We start from the raw sequence: 19,205 nt of genomic DNA, 5'->3' as shown, positions 1-19,205 counted from the left end.
TTTAAGGTTTTTGTTTTTTTAAAAGGAAGTAAGTAGCATTAGAAAGGAAACAGTAAATCTTTACCTTTGTCTACTACGTCCCAGACTTCAACCTTTACGATATCATCAGTGGCTAGAAGTGGAAGAAGGATGCACAACTTTAGACAGATTTGGAAAGGAAAAAAAAGAAAAAAAAAAAAACCTAACCCAAAGCAAATCTGTTACAAAGCCAAAAAGAAAAAAACCCAGAATATCATAAAAAGCCTTAAAACCCCCATAGCATTCCCTCTCTCAGATGTACTTCAAATGCTGCACGCTTTAAAGAATCCCTTGAAAATCCCTGGTAATAGAAGTGAAAGGTATGGACAATTTTTTAAATTAAGTTACAGATTTGGAAAACATTATTTCATGAGCTCTTCAAAACCCCCATTTTGGATTCCTTTCTGTATCCTACAGAGAGCTGCCACATTGTTTTTTAAGACTAGAAGTTCATTAAATACTGAGAATAAAGATTGATTTGTAACCAACATCTTTGTGACTGAAAACATCAGAGTAACGCTATTCAAAGGGAGATCAACTTTGTTAACATTTTAAAAACACTCACACAAATGCACCAAAAAGGAATTGAAACATGTATCACCCTACAAGTCATACACAAGGTCTGTTCCTGTGTGAATTCCAAGTCACATTGGCTTACTCGGAGGAAAAAAATAAGATTTTTACTCCCAAAAGCACTGCAGAGCCAATAGCTATAGGAGAGTAAATTGGATTTTAGTCTGCCTCATATTTAGTAACTAAGTTCCAACTGCAGAAACTTTATTACTGATCATGCAGGAGACAGAAACAGCTCAGCTCAGCTTCATAATGTAGGCTAAGCAGTTGCAGTTAGAAAGCCATATTTTTACTCATTCTGAGTAAGTGATCTGATACCATATGTAACACAGATGCCCCACAATGCCTCTGTTAGAGAGTTGCTTTTCAGAGTAGTGACAAACTAAGTACTGAAACAATCATTTGTACTGGCAACACCTGCGAGCACACAGCAATTGAATGGGAAGATAATGGGCTAAAGTAAAAAATATTCTCCTCTCACACAGTGATTGAATTTAACCAACTAGGATTCTCATTCCAGGAAACCATGCACTGTTGGTTTAGCTAGTAAGTGTGAAAATCCTATAAAAAGAGTAACCAGTGCAAATAAAGAAATTTTTTTTTGATTATCTGCTTTCCTGAGAGGTTTCTTTCAACTTATGCAGATAACCAAAGATCAGATGCAGAGTCTGGTTTTTTAAAGCAATTCCTGCTCTACATCCATTTTTCCAGCTTGGCTGACTGAGGCACAAGGCAATCAAGTGACTTGCCCAAAGTCATAGAATCATAGAAGATTAGAGTTGGAAGGGACCTCAGGAGGTCATCTAGTCTAATCCCCTGCTCAAAGCAGGACTAACCTCAGCTAAATCATCCCAGCCAGGGCTTTGTCAGGCTGCAGCTTAAAAACCTCTAAGGATGGAGATTCCACCACCTCCCTAGGTAACCCATTCCAGTGCTTCACCACCCTCCTAGTGAAAAACTTTTTCCTAATGTCCAACCTAGACCTCCCCAACTGCAACTTGAGACCGTTGCTCCTTGTTCTGTCATCTGCCACCACCGAGAACAGCCTAGCCCCATCCTCCCAGGTAGTTAAAGGCTGCTATCAAATCCCCCCTCATTCTTCTCTTTTGCAGACTAAACAAGCCCAGTTTCCTTAGCCTCTCCTCATAAGTCCTGAGCTCCAGCCCCCTCATCATTTTTGTTGCCCTCCACTGGACTCTCTCCAATTTGTCCACATCCTTTTTGTAGTGGGGGGCCCAAAACTGGACACAATATTCTAAATGCGGCCTTACCAATGCCGAATAGAGGGGAATAATCACTTCCCGTGACCTGCTGGCAATGCCCCTTCTAATGCAGCCCAATATGCTATTTGCCTTCTTAACAACCAGGGCACACTGCTGACTAATATCCAGTTTTTTATCCACTGTTACCCCCAGGTCCTTTTCTACAGAACTGCTGCCTAGCTCGTCGGTCCCCAGTCTATAGCTGTGCATGGGATTCTTCCTTCCTAAGTGCAGGACTCTGCACTTGTCCTTGTTGAACCTCATCAGATTTCTTTTGGCCCAATCCTCCAGTTTGTCTAGGTCCTTCTGTATCCAATCCCTACCTTCCAGGGTATCTACCACTCCCCCCAGCTTAGTGTCATCCGCAAACTTGCCGAGGGTGCTATCTACCCCATCTTCCAGATCGTTAATGAAGATGTTGAACAAAACCGGCCCCAGGACCGACCCCTGGGGCACTCTGCTTGTGACTGGTTGCCAGCTAGACATGGAGCCATTGATCACTACTCGTTGAGCCCTATGCTCTAGCCAGTTCTCTATCCATTTTATAGTCCATTCATCCAACCCATACTTCTTTAACTTGCTGATAAGAATACTGTGAGAGACAGTATCAAAAGCTTTGCTATAGTCAAAGTATATCACATCCACCTCCTTCCCTACATCTACAGAGCCAGTCACCTCATCATAGAAAGCAATCAGGTTGGTCAGGCATGACTTTCTCTTGGTGAATCCATGTTGACTGTTCCTGATCACCTTCCTCTCTTCCAAGTGCCTTAAAATGGATTCCTTAAGGACCTGCGCCATGATTTTTCCAGGAATTGAAGTGAGGCTGACCAGTGTGTAGTTCCCTGGATCCTCTTTCCTCCCTTTTTTGAAGATGGGCACTAGATTTGCTTTTTTCCAGTCCTCAGGAAAGTCAATGTGTCACAGGTTCAGCTGGACTAAAAAACCACAATCTTCTGAGCTGTGAGCCTTTTACTTGGGCCACTAGAAAATACAGTCCTTCGTCTCCATCACAGAACGTTTCTGAAGTCATCCATTCATAAGGCCACATTCTTCCACTCTTACTCCACAATTAGTTCAACTCAAATCAACAAGTCTACTTGCAGAGTAAGCTACTGCACACTGTGGCTACATCTAGACTACGCTCTCCTTTCAGCAGCATGTAGGCTATTCAGCTACTTGCTGCAGTGAAAAACAAGCTGTCTACACTGCAGTGTGTAGCTAGATGTGTCAGTGAAAGGCTCTGCCAGGGGGAGGCAGTGGGGAAAGGCTTACCTTACCCATGTTTAGCCTCTCCTCACTGTCTCTCCCTTACCAGAGAGTCTTTCCCCACTGCTGCGGTCCTTATCTGCAATGGGGAAAGGCTCCTGCAGCAGGGAGCTGGCAGCGCCTTTTCCTGCTGCCAGAGCCTTTCCCTGAAGCACAGAAAGGCTCCAGCAGCAAGAAGGCTGAAGGACACTACAAAGCTAAAAGCAGCAGTGCAGATGGGGAGGCAGGCTTGGATGAGTAGAGAGCTGTGTAGAGTAGGTTCTCAGGTACATACTCACACCATTCACATGTATCTGTACTCTACTCAAGTAAGCCATGTCTCACCATCTGCATTGTGCTGGGGGCCTGCTCAAGTACATACTCTACCCCCCCCCTTCACCCCACACATACACAAAAGAATCATGCCTTTGAGAAAGAATGGTAAAAATAACCAGACAGTAAGCTTATGGCGAGCACCAGAGAACCCAGCTCAATTTCAGGTCCCAAATTCTTAACCATAACTAGTACTGGCAGTGTCACCTAGGCAGCTGGTACTTGAAACTTCTGCTTGCTAGTGGCGAGAGGGAAGTATCCTCTGGAGTGTCGAGGTGGGAGATCTAAGGCCATTTAAATTTTACATAACTTAAGCTCACATAAAGTGCATCTCTACCCGGAGAAGCAATACCACCATGGATTTCCACATTCATGGTCTCAATGGCTCCACATCAACTCAGTTGAGGTTTCTGGAAAAAGATTTTTTTTATATAAATCATCAGCTCTGTGAACTCACCCTGGAGTCTCAGTCAATCCAGGCTCTTTCAACCTTGCACACCATCACCAGTATGAAGAGGTCTGCAGGCCAAATTAAGTCAGCAGGGACACTTGTGCAAACCCTTACTGGGGGCATAAAGCAAAGACAGGGATGTTTCAGAGGTGTCAGTGAGGGTATAACTTGCAGAACTTCTTCTTTTTGAGGCACATGATGAAAAGAACCCAACCTGATTAAGAGCCTAGGGTGAGTTCACAAAATTGACAGTTATAAATAAAAATAATCTTTGCACTTGTAAACTGAACAAACTGATGTGGAATCAGAGAAAGACATTTTTAAGGTAATATTGCACTTTTTAAAAAGGAACTCGAGGCAGATTTTTAAAGGTATTTAGACACCTAAAGATGCAGACAGATACTTAGTGAGCTCTTCAGAAGTGCCTAAGCAGCTTAAATGCCCAACTCCCACTGATTTTCCATGGGAGTTACCTATCTGCATCTTTAGGTACCTAAATACCTTTTAACAGGGGCTGTGGAGCACCATTTAAAGTGTGGTGGCGGGGAAGGGCATAGATTCCCCACCACCACCTGACTGTCCTTTTTCCCACTCTAGGCCTCTCCTAAACCCCCCAGCAGCCTGACCGCCCCAACCCAATAGCCCCCACATCCAACTCCTTCAAATGTGAGTGAATGGCGCCATGACCTGGCTCAGAGGGCTGCAACACTACTCACACAAAATTGGCTAATCTATCCCTCCATCACAATGAAGGGGCCACCGGGCCAAACCTGAGTGTTGCTGTAACCCTACCAGGTTGCAACACTGCTCACTCAAATTTGGTCCATTTGCTCCTCCATCATTATGGAGGGGAAACTGGATGGAATTTTAGGGAGTGGTGATGCAACCTGGCACGTGTGGTCATGGTGCCATAAAGGTTTGGCCCAGGCAAAAAAGCAGTTGGACAATGGTCCAGGTGGTCCCCCTGGTTCCATGGCCTATGATTTTGAAAATCTGGCCCCATGTCCTTACATTTAGCAAAATAAACTTGCAGACACAAAACAAATGTAGACTAACACGGTACTGTCTTGAGCCTGCAGACAGAGCTAGACTCTGTTCCTGTTACAGCCAACCAGCACCAGAGTGAAATTAACAAGACTGATCAGTTTTAATACCAGAATCCCCAGCCTGCATATAATTGTGTCAATTTCACACTCCTGTAGAAGGCTATGGAGTCAGTGGAGTGATTTAGAGAAAACACACAAGACTTGCCCAGAGTTAGGAGGAACACAGCATAAATCTGTCTCCAGAAACACTCTTCCAGCAGCCAGAAGACGGAGAGGAAAGAGAGCCTCTGCCTCATGCAGCAGCCAAGATGCTTTGCCAGAGGGGTAAAGCTAGTGAGACCCACCACCCGCTCAACAGGCAAGAGGCTCTGGGGGGAGGGAGGGCAGAGAGGAAACTGCACTTCCAGCAACCAGTGATTCCCAACCAATGTACCATTGTGGGTCGCATCCACTACTACCCTGTATGGCCCTGAGGATGTCACATGGGCCGCAGCAGGGTGCTGATTGGGTAGTAAGCAGCCTGTGGGCTGCAGGTTGAGAACCACTGAGCTGGAGGGAATTGAGCTTCATAGCCAACTACTAGCCAGAGGCTAAACGCAAGATGGAACCCCCCAACCCCAGCAGGATCCAGGTACAAATCCCAGTGCCCTTCTGCTTCTCATTAACTAAAGTATCAATGGGGCTGGACTTCTCAACAAGACGCTGTCCCTGGGTACCAATGAGCCCCACTCTCCTACTCTTATCATGTACTTACCTCCAGCTAGCAAGGTTAAGTCACCTAGCATTAATTGCTCAAGTCCTGTTCAAAGTCAACATTAACCCTTCAAGCTAGGGTAAGAGCAAGCCAACTGGTCTAGAAAGGAGAGAAACTTTCAATCCTTTTTGATGGGGCCTTGGAAGCAGTAGGGAAAGAATGGCATGGTACCTAGAACCAAAAGGGAAATGGAAAAGCATTTGGGATACAGATGATCCAAGGGAAAATCATTTTCCCTTGTACTTACTAGGTTAGATGTTATTTTCTTATGCTAAAAATGAACAGTAGTTATACCAATTGTTACACCCAACAAGTAGTCTATTTTTTAATCAGTAACTGCATTCCTGACTGTATCATGAATATACCAGCAGATGATTAGCTCTTAACGCTGCTGGGTTAGCCTTTATGACACACAAGACATTATGGGCAGTGCTCCACCTAAACTGCTTCTGAAGGCAAGTATCTGATCAATAGTGTCAGATCACAGGTTAATCCAAATCACAAATTTGAAACTAATAGTCCTGTATTTCAAACCTAAGCGTAGCGTGGCTCAAACCTACTCAAATATCTCTGTTCAAGAAGCTATTCGGCATAGCATTCTGCAGCCATTTCCACAGCAGTGTCATTGTTCACTCCCAGAGAAAGGGTAGAGGGGAAGTCATTAAGGCCTCTGATTATAAAGAATAACCCATTTACTGATTGACTTCATCACCTAGGACTCCCAGTCTACGACAGACAGACAGACTGACTTATACACCCCAGACAAGCTACTTCACATGCTTTGGACTGTAAAATCTACAAAGCACGGTGGCTCTGTTACCCCAAATATGCATGAATACTCAAGCTTCTCTAACAAAGATCTTGCAGTATTTGTTAATATTACATGTGGGCTTCTTTGTGGCACTGTCAGGAGCAGAATGAATCTGATGAGGATCACGTAATCTTAATAATTGTACAGTAGAATCCAGAAAGTCGATCGTTAGGATTGTTTAACTTCCTTAAAAAAAACCCCACAAACTCATGATTAAAGCTTACTAATTCCACAGACAGGAGAACAATGAATCAGAGAAACAGGTTGTTTCATTCTCAGAAGAAAAAACCTACATCCCTCTAATAAGGTCAAGTCTTTGCCAGCAGTCTGAGACTTCAGAATAATTACAAAGAGCTGACAAGTTGTATGCTCTGTCTCTTATGCAAAAATTAAATTACCAGCAAAAGATGCCTGCTAGATGGACTGCCTATATACTGGAAAAAAATGGAACCTGAGATCCAACTGGTCAAGTATAGATGCAATCCAATATTTGCAAACAGCACAGTCAGCCTGCCTGATCTCTCTCTATTTGTGGAGCAGTGTCCAAACATCTTTGTGCATGTAATTTGACTGCCTAATTAGTGCCACTATATGCACAAAGCAAGTAACTGGTGGTATAAATTAGGCTGTTTTTGTTTCTAAAGTCAGACTTCAGTTTCCATTGCTGTATTTATGAATAGTACATGCATTATCCCTTTTGCTTAGAGTGAAGGCTAAAAATCACACACTGTTTACCCAAAACACTGAAAATAACTGCATCAACAGATGTAGCCACCATCTGAATGTTAACTGTCTTCAGGTTTGCCCCCTACCATGGAAAAAAGAATTTCTCTGTTTCTTATTTTGATCTCTTCTAGCACTGCTAGTAACCTAGTGGGCAGCACTCAAAATTAATTTTGGACAAAATTTCCATATCCCAAAAACTTAAGAAGTCTATCGCACTCCACAATAAGACTGACCATCCAAGAAGTCAGAGAGGGAAGAGAGCTAAATGGCAGGTCTCTACCTGACACAAATAAGGTGCCAGCAGAGCCTACATGCATTGCAGAAGCTGCAGGACAGTGTAAGTTGCACAGCTGTGTTGTAAATACCCTGTGCCAGCTGATGCAGGATAAAAAGAAAGATGATCCCCCAAACTAAAGGTGCTTAGGGAAAACAGAAGAAAACCTAGAGGACACTAGTCTAGATTAGTCTTTGAATCATGGACAAATACAAAGAGAATCCACTTCAAAGATCATCTTAAAATATGCAATACATCTATTCAAAAGGATCAGCTAAGCCTCAGATCCTGTGTAATAATAACAACTGCCAGAAATAAGCATATCTGCTGGCACGGTACCAGGAACACACCTAGTTTGTTTTATGTCCACAATGAATTACAGCTATTCACCACACCTGTTTGTAACTACACTACCAACAGTGAAGGGAATGGTTCCTCATCCCTGTACAGCTTACTCCTGGGGGAATTCTGTGCCAAAAAATTAAAAATTCTGCAAGCAATATTTTAAAGTTCTGCATATTTTGTCACAACACCACAATATAATCAACTAGTTTCAATTATTTGAGTAATTTATTTCAAAATTCCTATCAGCAGTTACGTCTAACAATGGGGAAGACAACTTCATTACTGTCCCATCAGGCAGAGATGACTCATACCTGTTGATAGTGGGGGGCACAATTTAAAAGGTCAGCTGTCCCCAGAACAGCTTGAGTCACACCTCATCCCTGGCAGCCCCCCCTCTCGTAAAGCAGCAGCCCTTCCCTCCAGCTCCCAGCTAGCTGTTGCTCCTGCCTCTCCAAGTGCGCAGCAGCTGAACAAGGAGGGGGCCCAGCCGCACCATGTGATCGAGTGGGGCCAGCAAACCTGGGAACCGCAGCGCACTGCAAACTGGGGAGCAGCCCCTAGTGGCGGCCAGCAGCTCTGCAGCACCAATTCTGCAGGAAAAAATGAAATTCTGTACAGAACTTTTTTCTGCACAAATTCTGCATTGCGCAGTGGTGCAGAATTCTCCCAGGAGTAACAGCTGGAAAGACCAGACCTTTTAAATTCTAGACAGCATATCACTGTCTCCACCTAAGATTATTAGAACTACAAGCATTTTAAAAATGTAATTCACTTTTCACCATGTCCAATATGGATTTACACTCCGATTGCACAGTGAGACTAGAATGATCCATTTCACTGCTAGTACTCAATGTACTAACCCAGTACTGTTGTGTTTCACTTTCCAGCCCTGCAGGGGCACATTTCAATAATAAAATCTGTTTTCACTGAAACAGCAAGAAAAAATCATGAACATTTCAATTCATATTCATGTTTTGTTAAAAAATTTCTTCCTTTCATTTTTAACTACTGAGGACATCTGTTTAAATGGTTGGTAACGTAATTACTGAGTGAAAGACTATTCCTTCCCCCAGACACCCTTCATTCCTTCTCCCTTCTTACTTTTATAGTTCCAGTGGATGCTGGTGACTTGGATCTCTTGAGTAGGTATATATTCCTCAATAAACTTCTTCCCCTGGAGTCGGTGCCAGAGCGTGGTTTTCCCTGTGTTCCTGTCCCCTCGGATAACAATTTTCACTGGGGGAGAAGAGCAATTACAAAAATAAAGTTGATTAAAACAAATTCTGGGAATATTGGGAACAGTGTTAATATTTTGAAAGTGTTATTCTGATGCAATTAGCTCTTGTGTTACACATGCATGGTATTTCATTACAAGATATGAGCAACAGTCATTCACATTCCTGCATACTCAGCTGCACAATCTAGTTTAGCAGGAAGCACCAACATCAAGATCAAGCCACTTATCCTTGCCCTCGGGGCCTTATACAACTTCACTCTGTCTGTGCCTCTGCTCTCATTTCTGCCTAGTTCCCATTCTGCTGCAGTCCCTCCTCAGCACCCTAGATTACCTTAACGCCAGCTCACATTTAAGCAAGTCTTCTACACTTATCTTTGAGCTTGCATCCTCCTCCTGCTCCTCCTCACATGCCAAATGCTCTCCCCTACTATTCAAGTTTCTCCTTAAATAGTTTTCCTATCCTCAAAAAATAATGATCTCCTGAAGCTATCTGAATCACCGTGAAACTGGCCCATCAGCTTGGATATCTGAACTATACTGTCTGAGGGCTTGCCTACATTAGAAGGTTGCTCCAGTTTAATTAAAGGTGTGCATTTAAACTGATAGAAGTACACTGGTGCAAAAGGCTGTGTGGACATTTTAGTTTAAGCATGGCCTATTTTGATTTAACTTAAATTGATTAGGAACAGGTTTAAACTAAAAACAAGCATACCACACAGGGATTTGCACTGATTTAAATTAAATCAGCACAGCTTACTTGTGTAGTCAAGCCCTGTCTCATCTCTCATTTTGAGTGCAATGCCTTGCAGTAGGGACCATATCTTCTATTATACTCTTACTAGGGACAGAGCATAGCAATGGTGCTCAGCAAAGTAATACAGAAAAACTGGCAGCCAAGTTGTGACAGTCTGGACTCACTGTGGAAGATATATGTGCCTGAAAGAGACAAATCCAAATATACTCAAATGCATTTGTAATAACTGGTAACCAACTGCATAGACTACCAGGTGCTGCCCTAGTGCAGACTGAGACCACATAGAATCATAGAAGATTAGAGTTGGAAGGGACCTCAGGAGGTCATCTAGTCTAATCCCCTGCTCAAAGCAGGACTAACCTCAGCTAAATCATCCCAGCCAGGGCTTTGTTAATCCGCAGCTTAAAAACCTCTAAAGATGGAGATTCCACCACCTCCCTAGGTAACCCATTCCAGTGCTTCACCACCCTCCTAGTGAAAAACTTTTTCCTAATATCCAACCTAGACCTTCCCCCACTGCAACTTGAGACCATTGCCCTTTGTTCTGTCATCTACCACCATTGAGAACAGCCTAGCTCCATCCTCCCTGGAACCCCCTTTCAGGTAGTTAACACGCGCGCGCACACTCTCTCTAACTGTGTGTGAAGAAAAAACCCACATACTTCATAAGGATAGGAAGTGTTCAAAACATTGTGCAGAAAAGCTAACTAATAATATAAGTGGGATTCACCACAGCTTCATCCAGCACATGACCGTAACAACTGAAAGATAAGTAAACTATGCTGCAATGAACGGTGTTATTTCTAGAGGCCTGCTCTCACCTTCAGCATCATGGCCTTCTTCTTTTAGACATTTGCCAAATCTGGTTTTTTAATTTTTATACCAGATGATTCTTTAATGGGAGTTTTGCCATTGACTTCAGTGAGGCCAGGATTTCACAGATCATGTTTGAGACTGAGAACGTCTTCCTCATTAGGAAATGGATTGCTCTGATTTCTGACCCCTCAAAGTGAAACAACTGACTAACATTAAATTCTGTGTCACTTAGCCAAAGTAGACTAATAACAAAAGGCAGCCTGCCATCTAAACTCAGCGATATTCTTAGTGTATCTAAAACAAAGGGAGACAAGTAGAGTACTGCTATTGCTTGGTTTCAAGATGTCTGTACCATTCACTTAAATATTTTAAATAGAGTACAATATACAAGCAGCCATTAAAAAAAGTTAGTAAAAAATTATAGTTCTTAGTAGTTGCTATTCTTTTTGGAGTATTTCCTGAGAGGTATTAATGTTTATATAATAAATAACTTTAAAAGATCAAAAATAAGGTTAAAATAATTTGTAGTACTTATAGTGTTTTTCAGCCATAGATGTGACAGAATCCTTACAGATTATTATTATCCCCATTTTCAGATGGAGTAACATATACAGAGAGGTGAATGCTTTATCTTAAAAAAAAAAAAAATTAGCCTATTTTACTTAAATCATGCACCAAGTCAGCAGTAGGGCTGGGACAGAAGCCCAGGTTTCCTGTCTCAGAGCTAGGCCATACCCAAAGAGTCATTTAAAAATCCATGTCCATTATTAAATTAAAGTTTAGGTTATTAGAAAGAAGAGAGAATTTAAGAATGGTCGAGTTCAAGATCCTGACAAAAGGAAGAAAGGAGAAAAGCAGGATACAGACCATGGACTTCAGAAAAGCGGACTTTGACTCCCTCAGGGAGCGGATGGGCAGGATCCCCTGGGAGGCTAATATGAGGGGGAAAAGGAATCCAAGAGAGCTGGCTGTATTTTAAAGAAACCTTATTGAGGACACAGGAACAAACCACCCCGATGTGCAGAAAGAATAGTAAATATGGTAGGCATCCAGCTTGGCTTAACAAATAAGTCTTTGGTGAACTTAAACGCAAAAAAGAAGCTTACAAGAAGTGGAAGCTTGGTCAGATGACTAGGGAGGAGTATAAAAATGCTGCTCCAACATGCAGGAATGAAATCAGGAAGGCCAAAGCACAACTGGAGTTGCAGCTAGCAAGGGACGTGAAGGGGAACAAGAAGGGTTTCTACAGGTATGTTACCAACAAGAGGAAGACTAGGGAAAGTGTGGGCCCCTCAAAGAATGGGGGTGGCAACCTAGTGACAAGATGTAGAGAAAGCTGAGGTACTCAATGCCTTTTTTGCCTCTGTCTTCACAGACAAGGTCAGCTCCCAGACTGCTGCACTGGGCGGCACAGAATGGGAAGGAGGTGAACAACCCGCAGTGCTGAAGGAACACGTCCAAGACTATTTAAAAAGATTGGACATACACAAGTCCATGGGGCCAGATGCAATGCACCCGAGGGTGCTGAGGGAGTTGCCTGATGTGATTTCAGAGCCATTGGTTATTATCTTTGAAAGCTCGTGGCAATTGGGGGAGGTCCCTGAGGACTGGAAAAAAGCAAATCTAGTGCCCACCTTCAAGAAAGGGAGGAAAGAGGATCCAGGGAACTACAAACCGGTCCAGCCTCACCTCAATCCCTGGAAAAATCATGGAGTAGGTCCTCAAGGAATCCATTTTAAGGCACTTGGAAGAGAGGAAGGTGATCAGGAACAGTCAACATGGATTCACCAAGGGAAAGTCATGCCTGACCAACCTGATTGCTTTCTATGAAGAGATGACTGGCTCTGTGGATGTGGGGAAAGTGGTGGACATGATATACCTTGACTTTAGCAAAGCTTTTGATATGGTCTCTCACAGTATTCTTATCAGCAAGTTAAAGAAGTACGGGTTGGATGAATGGACTATAAAATGGATAGAGAACTGGCTAGAGCATAGGGCTCAATGAGTAGTGATCAATGGCTCCATGTCTAGCTGGCAACCGGTCACAAGCGGAGTGCCCCAGGGGTTGGTCCTGGGGCCGGTTTTGTTCAACATCTTCATTAATGATCTAGAGGATGGGGTAGATTGCACCCTCAACAAGTTTGCAGACGACACTAAGCTGGGGGGAGTGGTAGATACCCTGGAAGGTAGGGATAGGATACAGAAGGACCTAAACAAACTAGAGGATTGGGCCAAAAGAAATCTGATGAGGTTCAACAAGGACAAGTGCAGAGTCCTGCACTTTGGACAGAAGAATCCCATACACAGTTACAGACTGGGGACCAACGGGCTAGGCAGCAGCTCTGTAGAAAAGGACCTGGGAGTTACAGTGCATAAGAAGCTGGATATGAGTCAGCAGTGTGCCCTGGTTGCCAAGAAGGATAATAGCATATTGGGCTGCATTAGGAGGGGCATTGCCAGCAGGTCACGGGAAGTGATTATTCCCCTCTATTCGGCATTGGTGAGGCCACATTTGGAGTATTGTGTCCAGTTTTGGGTCCCCCCACTACAAAAAGGATGTGGACAAGTTGGAGAGAGTCCAACGGAGGGCAACAAAAATGATTAGGAGGCTGGAGTACAAGACTTATGAGGAGAGGCTACGGAACTAGGCTTGTTTAGTCTGCAAAAGAGAAGAATGAGGGGAGATTTGATAGCAGCCTTTAACTACTTGAAAGGGGGTTCCCAGGGAGGATGGGGCTAGGCTGTTCCCAGTGGTGGCAGATGACAGAACAAGGAGCAACAGTCTCAGGTTTCAGTGGGGGAGGTCTAGGTTGGACATTAGGAAAAAGTTTTTTACTAGGAGGGTGGTGAAGCACTGGAATGAGGTCCCTTCCAACTCTATGATTCTAAGTCAGATGTGTCTTTCACCATTTATGCTGCTCCCACATTTCTCTCCCTTTGAACAAGATAATTACATTGGTCAGTTTCACTTTTGCTTATAATCTGTGTCAATTTCTGCTTCTCTTGAACTATGCTGCTGTGTTTGAGTTAACTCTTCAGAGGTATGTTAAAACAGAAAAAAAGCTTTTGGAACTAAACTATTAGAAGTCAGGTTTTCTGAGCCATTTCTGAAACAAAACACAAAAACCTACATCTGAAACCTACACTAAGTTGAGGAGGACACCTTTATGTAAAAATATCTGGCACTGGCTGGTTAAGGTAAGGGCAATCACTTCATTCCTATCTCTCTTGTGGTGCCTACTGCTTGTAACAGTAGGGGATAGATCACTGAAAAATTGCCCTGTTTTATTCATTCCCTCTGAAATGTCTTCTGACAGTGGCTGAGGCCAGATACGATACTTGTCTAGCCCGTTGGTCTAGCCCAGTACAGCCATTCTTATGCTATACAACTTGTGCCAACACACACAGAATGACCACGCAAGTAACAATAGGGTGAATTTAACACTGCCTTTGTTTTTTTAATTACAGTCACACTCTCATTATAAGGTAGGATTTTATATGCAAAGGCTGCTCTAGTACTTCATTTATCATATGTCAAACACTCTTGCTACTGCTGCAATGCAACTCCCATAAGGTCCTAGGTATCATTAAAAAAAAATGACATGCAATATGACCAGTAACTCAACACCCACTACAAGCCACTCATGATTACCTGACTGTCCCTGGCCAACAACCTTTTGGATGCTCCTAAATTTGAAATGACGAGCATCAGTAAGATACATACAGGTACTACCACCTATGATAAAGGCTTGCAGCTTTAATTTGGTCGTAAACATTGGTTTAAATTAAAGCAACACCCAGAATACCAAAATGAGGTGGGTTCCTAGGTGCAAGAGTAATACAAATAATAAATCGTCATAACAAAAAACAGGTTTCAACACTTCATAAAAGGATACAATATATCCATGAGACCATTTTTCTACTTTCAAGGGGAGAAAAGCAAAAGATGGACAGAATATTTGATTCCCAGGGCCACCACTGGCCTTGATATTTCCTACTAGCGGGTGATTTTTAGGCAGTGACCACACAGCATGCATTTGCTAGTATTATACTGACTTACGTCCAAAATCATCTGAAAGAAACACACAGGCTTCTTTGTTTTGTGATGTGCCTGCCCTGTCAAACAGTTTTGAGGATGGCAGCACAACAGGCTCCCACCATCTCCAGGCAAGAAAGAGAACATGACAACTGGATATTTCAAACAGCCCCACATCTTTTGCTCTGATCAGTTGCCATCAATGGGTAGCTTCAAGGGAATCCTCTTAGACATATAATCTCAGAAAGGCCTTCAGCCACAATCCCCTCTCAGCCTATCACCACCTTATATAAACTTTGTTTGTAGTATGTCAGTGCTTAGAGCTTATTTTCTTTTCTGGTACTAAACAGCCAAGTATGATGGTGGGGCCACAAGGGACAGTGTGGATGAGGAGTATTGTGAAAAACCACGTGCGGTAAGATAAAAGTATGAAAATATATTTTGAAATATGATTCTCCATTGAATGCTAGCGGTTGCTGCTAAGACTGCTATTAGGCCTTGCTCTCTTCTGAAATCATACCCTACAAAGACCCCAACCTCTTCTTTTCTGTTTGAAAATTTTGTATGATTTGGCAGGGAGAGGGGCGGGTTCCCTCAACAAAGTGCATCAATGCATTTTTTCTAACAGATGCCAGTTGCCCAGAATTCATAAGAACAACACTTAACACTTACTATAGTTCAAATACTATCCATCTGAGGGTTTTCTTTTCTTAAATATACTACACAGATAAGGAAACTGGCACAAAGATGAAATGATTCACCCAAAATTATACAAATTAGTGTCAGAGCCAGATTTAGAACAGAGGAATTCCTGGCTCCCAGTCCATTCGCTGTAACTCTTAAGTCCTTCAAGAAGTCAGTCTATGAGCTAAATAAATGTGGGGTAAGGAAACAGATTTCAGTTTCATGTTTTGAATGGATCAGCAAAAAAGTGAGTGTCCATTTTTGTAAAAACAGCCATGACAGCATGCCCTAAATTTAGATTTGTAGGAAAAAAGGGAGTTAAAGGCATGACATTTATTTGTATACAACTGCTCTGAAAAGCATTTTTATATTTCCCCCTTGAATTTCATCTTTGTACTACTTACATTGTGCATTGAGCATTGTGGAAATAAAGCAAGAGATACAGCCTCATCTTCCCCACAGTAACACCCTTTCTGTCGACATCCCTTACTATATTCAACTCAAATTATAAACTCCTCATGCCAAGACCTGTCCAACCTGTAAAGGGCCACACATGCATGATGTTCAAAAATAAATACACTATGCATGTCTTAGTGGGCTGCCTCCCAAGCCCTTTCACAAGCTGGTCTGCATCTTCTGTAAATATTATATAACAGCAATACTGAGAGCAGAGTTACTATGGAGATTGGAAAGCTTCCCCCAAGGCAGTGACAGAAAGCTGCAGTTTTATCATCAATATTAAAACAGCAACTGGAACACAAGTACTGTCAAGTCAAGGTACCAAACAAAAACATTCCGCAGGTTTTTAGCAATGTGACAAAGTTAAAATGGAAATACTTGCTAAGGAATCAATAGGACTATGCTTAGTAGCTTTAGTATCTGAATTTTTGGCCCAGCTGTCTTCATCTTAAAAATGGATATAGCTCCACACAATTGCTACACATTCTGAATTATGCACTATTCTTAGTATGTCTAACTGATGTGATCAGGATAAATGAACCAAATGCTTTCTCTGCTAAAAAGAATTTCACACACATATCAGCTCAGAAGCGCTGTTGACCACAATAATACCCTTTCTACATTTCTAATCTTCCTTCCTCTCAACTGTGCCTTCAAATTAAGATGTGATTTGGGTTCTATTCCCCCTCATCTCCCCAGATGTGCATACCTATAGAGAAAATTATTCAAGTCCAACATCTACAAATCAGACCTATTATTCCATACTGCTGATCTCCTCTCAGCCTTCCGCACACTGACGTAATACCTACACAGACCCATACAGATGAGCTGGTGTGTGTCTGTTTTCAGAAAGGATGATATAACTATCACCCTATGTCACTGCTTCCCAAAAGTGAGTCTCAACCCACCACTGAGTCACTTGAAGGTTTAGGTGGGTTGCAGGCCTGGTGTGGAGGGGCGGGGGCTGATAGGAAAGCGTGCCCTGAACTCACCCCACAGTGGTGGCTCCCATCCCGTAGGGCTGGGCCCAGCTTCCCACTCTGGACATTGTGACCTGGTACATGGCATTGCAGCACCTCAGGTTTGGCCCTGCCACTCCTCCACAGCTGGACCAAACCTGAATGGCACTGCAATCCCATGCACCAGGTCACAATGCCTGGAGCAAAGAGCCAAGTCCAGCCCCACGGGACAGGACTGCTGCTGTGGGGGTAAGTGTGGCACAGGCTCGGTCTCCAATATCCCTGAATGCCCTCTCCTCTGCACTGGAATTAGGGTTGCAGTGCCAGGGCAGAAGTGGTTTTGCTGCAGGTCGTCAGTGCCATGGGGAATTATTAGTTAAATTGGAAAAGACAGGGATTAATATCAAAATTGAAAGGGGGATAAGGAACTGGTTAAAGGGGAGACTACAACAGGTCATACTGAAAGGTGAACTGTCAGGCTAGGGAGAGGTTGCTAGTGGAGTTCCTCAGGGCTCGGTCTTGGGACCAATCTTATGTAACATTTTTATTAATGACCTTGACACAAGAAGTGGGAATGTGCAAATAAAGTTTGCGGATGACAAAGTTGGGAGATATTGCCAATACAGAAAAAGACCGGGATATCATACAACAAGATCTGGATGACCTTGTAAACTGGAGTAATAGAAATAGGATGAAATTTAATAGTGGAAAGTGCAAGGTCATGCATTTAGGGACTAACAACAAGAACTTTTGCTATAAGCTGGGGACACATCAGTTGGAAGTGACAGAGCAGATGAAGGATCTGAGCGTATTGGTTGATCACAGGATGACTATGAGCTGCCAATGTGATACGACCATGAAAAAAGCTAATGCAGTCCTTGGATGTATCAGACAAGGCATTTCCAGTAGAGATAGGGAGGTGTTAGTACCATCATACAAAGCGCTGGTGAGATCGCATCTGGAATACTGTGTACAGTTCTGGTGCCCCATGTTTAAGAAAGATGAATTCAACTGGAACAGGTGCAGAGTAGGGCTACTAAGATGATCTGCAGAATGGAAAACCTGCCTTAGAGGATAACCAAAAGAAGGCTGAGGGGAGATATGATTGCTCTCTATAAATACATCAGAGGGATAAATACCAGGGAGGGAGAGGAATTATTTAAGTTCAGTGCCACTGTGGACACAAGAACTAATGGACATAAACTGGCCATCAGGGAGTTTAGACTTGACATTCTAAACAAGTCTAAGCTTGAAATTAAAATTTTAATTAAAATTGAAATTAGATGCAGAGATGCTGATTTAAGAAAGAAACAGCCCAATTATCACAGGAGAAAAAATCATTAAAATGCCTACTGAAAAATAATTTTAAAAAATGTACCTGCATACACTGATATCCAGTGTGAGACCAACGGACCTAATAAAACTAAGTACAGTACCTTCTCCACCTTTCACTAACATTTAGGAAGGCAGAATTCCACAATATTCACCTCCTAACAAACAGCCACTAGCACTGAATGGGAAAGTACCATTTTCCTCAGACGTGGCAAAGACCATCCAAAGATTGGGTGCGTGGGAGAAAAGAGAAATTTTCCTATCATTGTAATGGAGTGATCTAGAGAAGTGTTGCATTCCCACAACTCCCCATGAAGTCAGTGGGGGGATGCAGCCATTCAGAACAACCCAGCCCCTAAAACAGGAAAAGTTTTCAAACCAAGCGTTAAGGATTTGAGTTCCCTCCTATCTTTCAACTAGAGATTTCTCTCCCTTGCCTACCCCCCAGCTCCGTCGCTCTCTCTCTAGCGGAGCTATGTCACTGTTTCAGGAACAGACTGCCAGAGCAACAGCGCACAGACCAAGGGCTCGCACCGTCCGGTCACTGCATTCCTCCGCACCCCGGCAGGACCAGGCACGCACGGTTCACCCCGAGAGGTTGCTGCCCACCCCGGCACCTCTGCGCCCGCAAACCGTCCCGCCCCTACTCACTGTTGTACTGGACCCCCTTGGCGAACCTCCGCTGCAGAGCCTGGTTCATGGACTGCAGCCCTGCGGGGATGTTCTTGTCGCGGACCGGAGCCTGCTCCGAGCCCACCAGCTTCTTCAGGGCCGAGAACATCTTCCTCGCCGGCCCCTCCCGCGGGGCGCAGACCTGGACGCAGCGCCGAGAAAAGCGCCTCCCGCCGGCGCTCCGCAGCAGCCCCGCGGAGGGCAGCGCCCAGGCCCGGGGCCCGTTTACGTGGCCATGGGGCGCTGAGCGCACCAGACACAATCCCGCGTCCCTCCCGGGGAGCGATCTGCCCAACCCCGGCACGACTCCCAGCACCTGCCGCCCTGCTCCGGGCTCGCTCCCCTCACGGACCGGGTGGGGGGCGGGGGGGGGGGCCGGCGCTGAGCCGGGGGGGGGGGGGGCGGCGCTGGGGGC

General features: G+C 43.8%; 1 protein-coding gene across 1 annotated transcript in view; it reads right to left on the bottom strand.

The window, feature by feature from the left end:
• The window catches only part of RABL6 (RAB, member RAS oncogene family like 6), a 74,534-nt gene extending 55,487 nt beyond the window's left edge, over positions 1-19,047 (bottom strand). The window contains exons 1-3 of the mRNA XM_067561580.1: positions 18,770-19,047; positions 8,943-9,077; positions 65-112 (exon numbers count right to left, since the gene is read on the bottom strand). Of these exons, the coding sequence (XP_067417681.1) occupies positions 65-112; positions 8,943-9,077; positions 18,770-18,899 (313 nt within the window). The 5' untranslated portion in view covers positions 18,900-19,047. The remainder of the gene's footprint in view (positions 1-64; positions 113-8,942; positions 9,078-18,769) is intronic.
• Between the last annotated feature and the right edge of the window lie 158 nt (positions 19,048-19,205).

This window comes from Emydura macquarii, unplaced genomic scaffold (assembly GCF_026122565.2).
Source record: "Emydura macquarii macquarii isolate MOO-44397 ecotype Brisbane River unplaced genomic scaffold, CSIRO-AGI_Emac_v2 contig_2417, whole genome shotgun sequence".
NCBI lineage: Eukaryota > Metazoa > Chordata > Testudines > Chelidae > Emydura > Emydura macquarii.
Note: the sequence above shows the minus strand (reverse complement) of the source record. Positions and strands in the feature narration are given on the sequence as shown.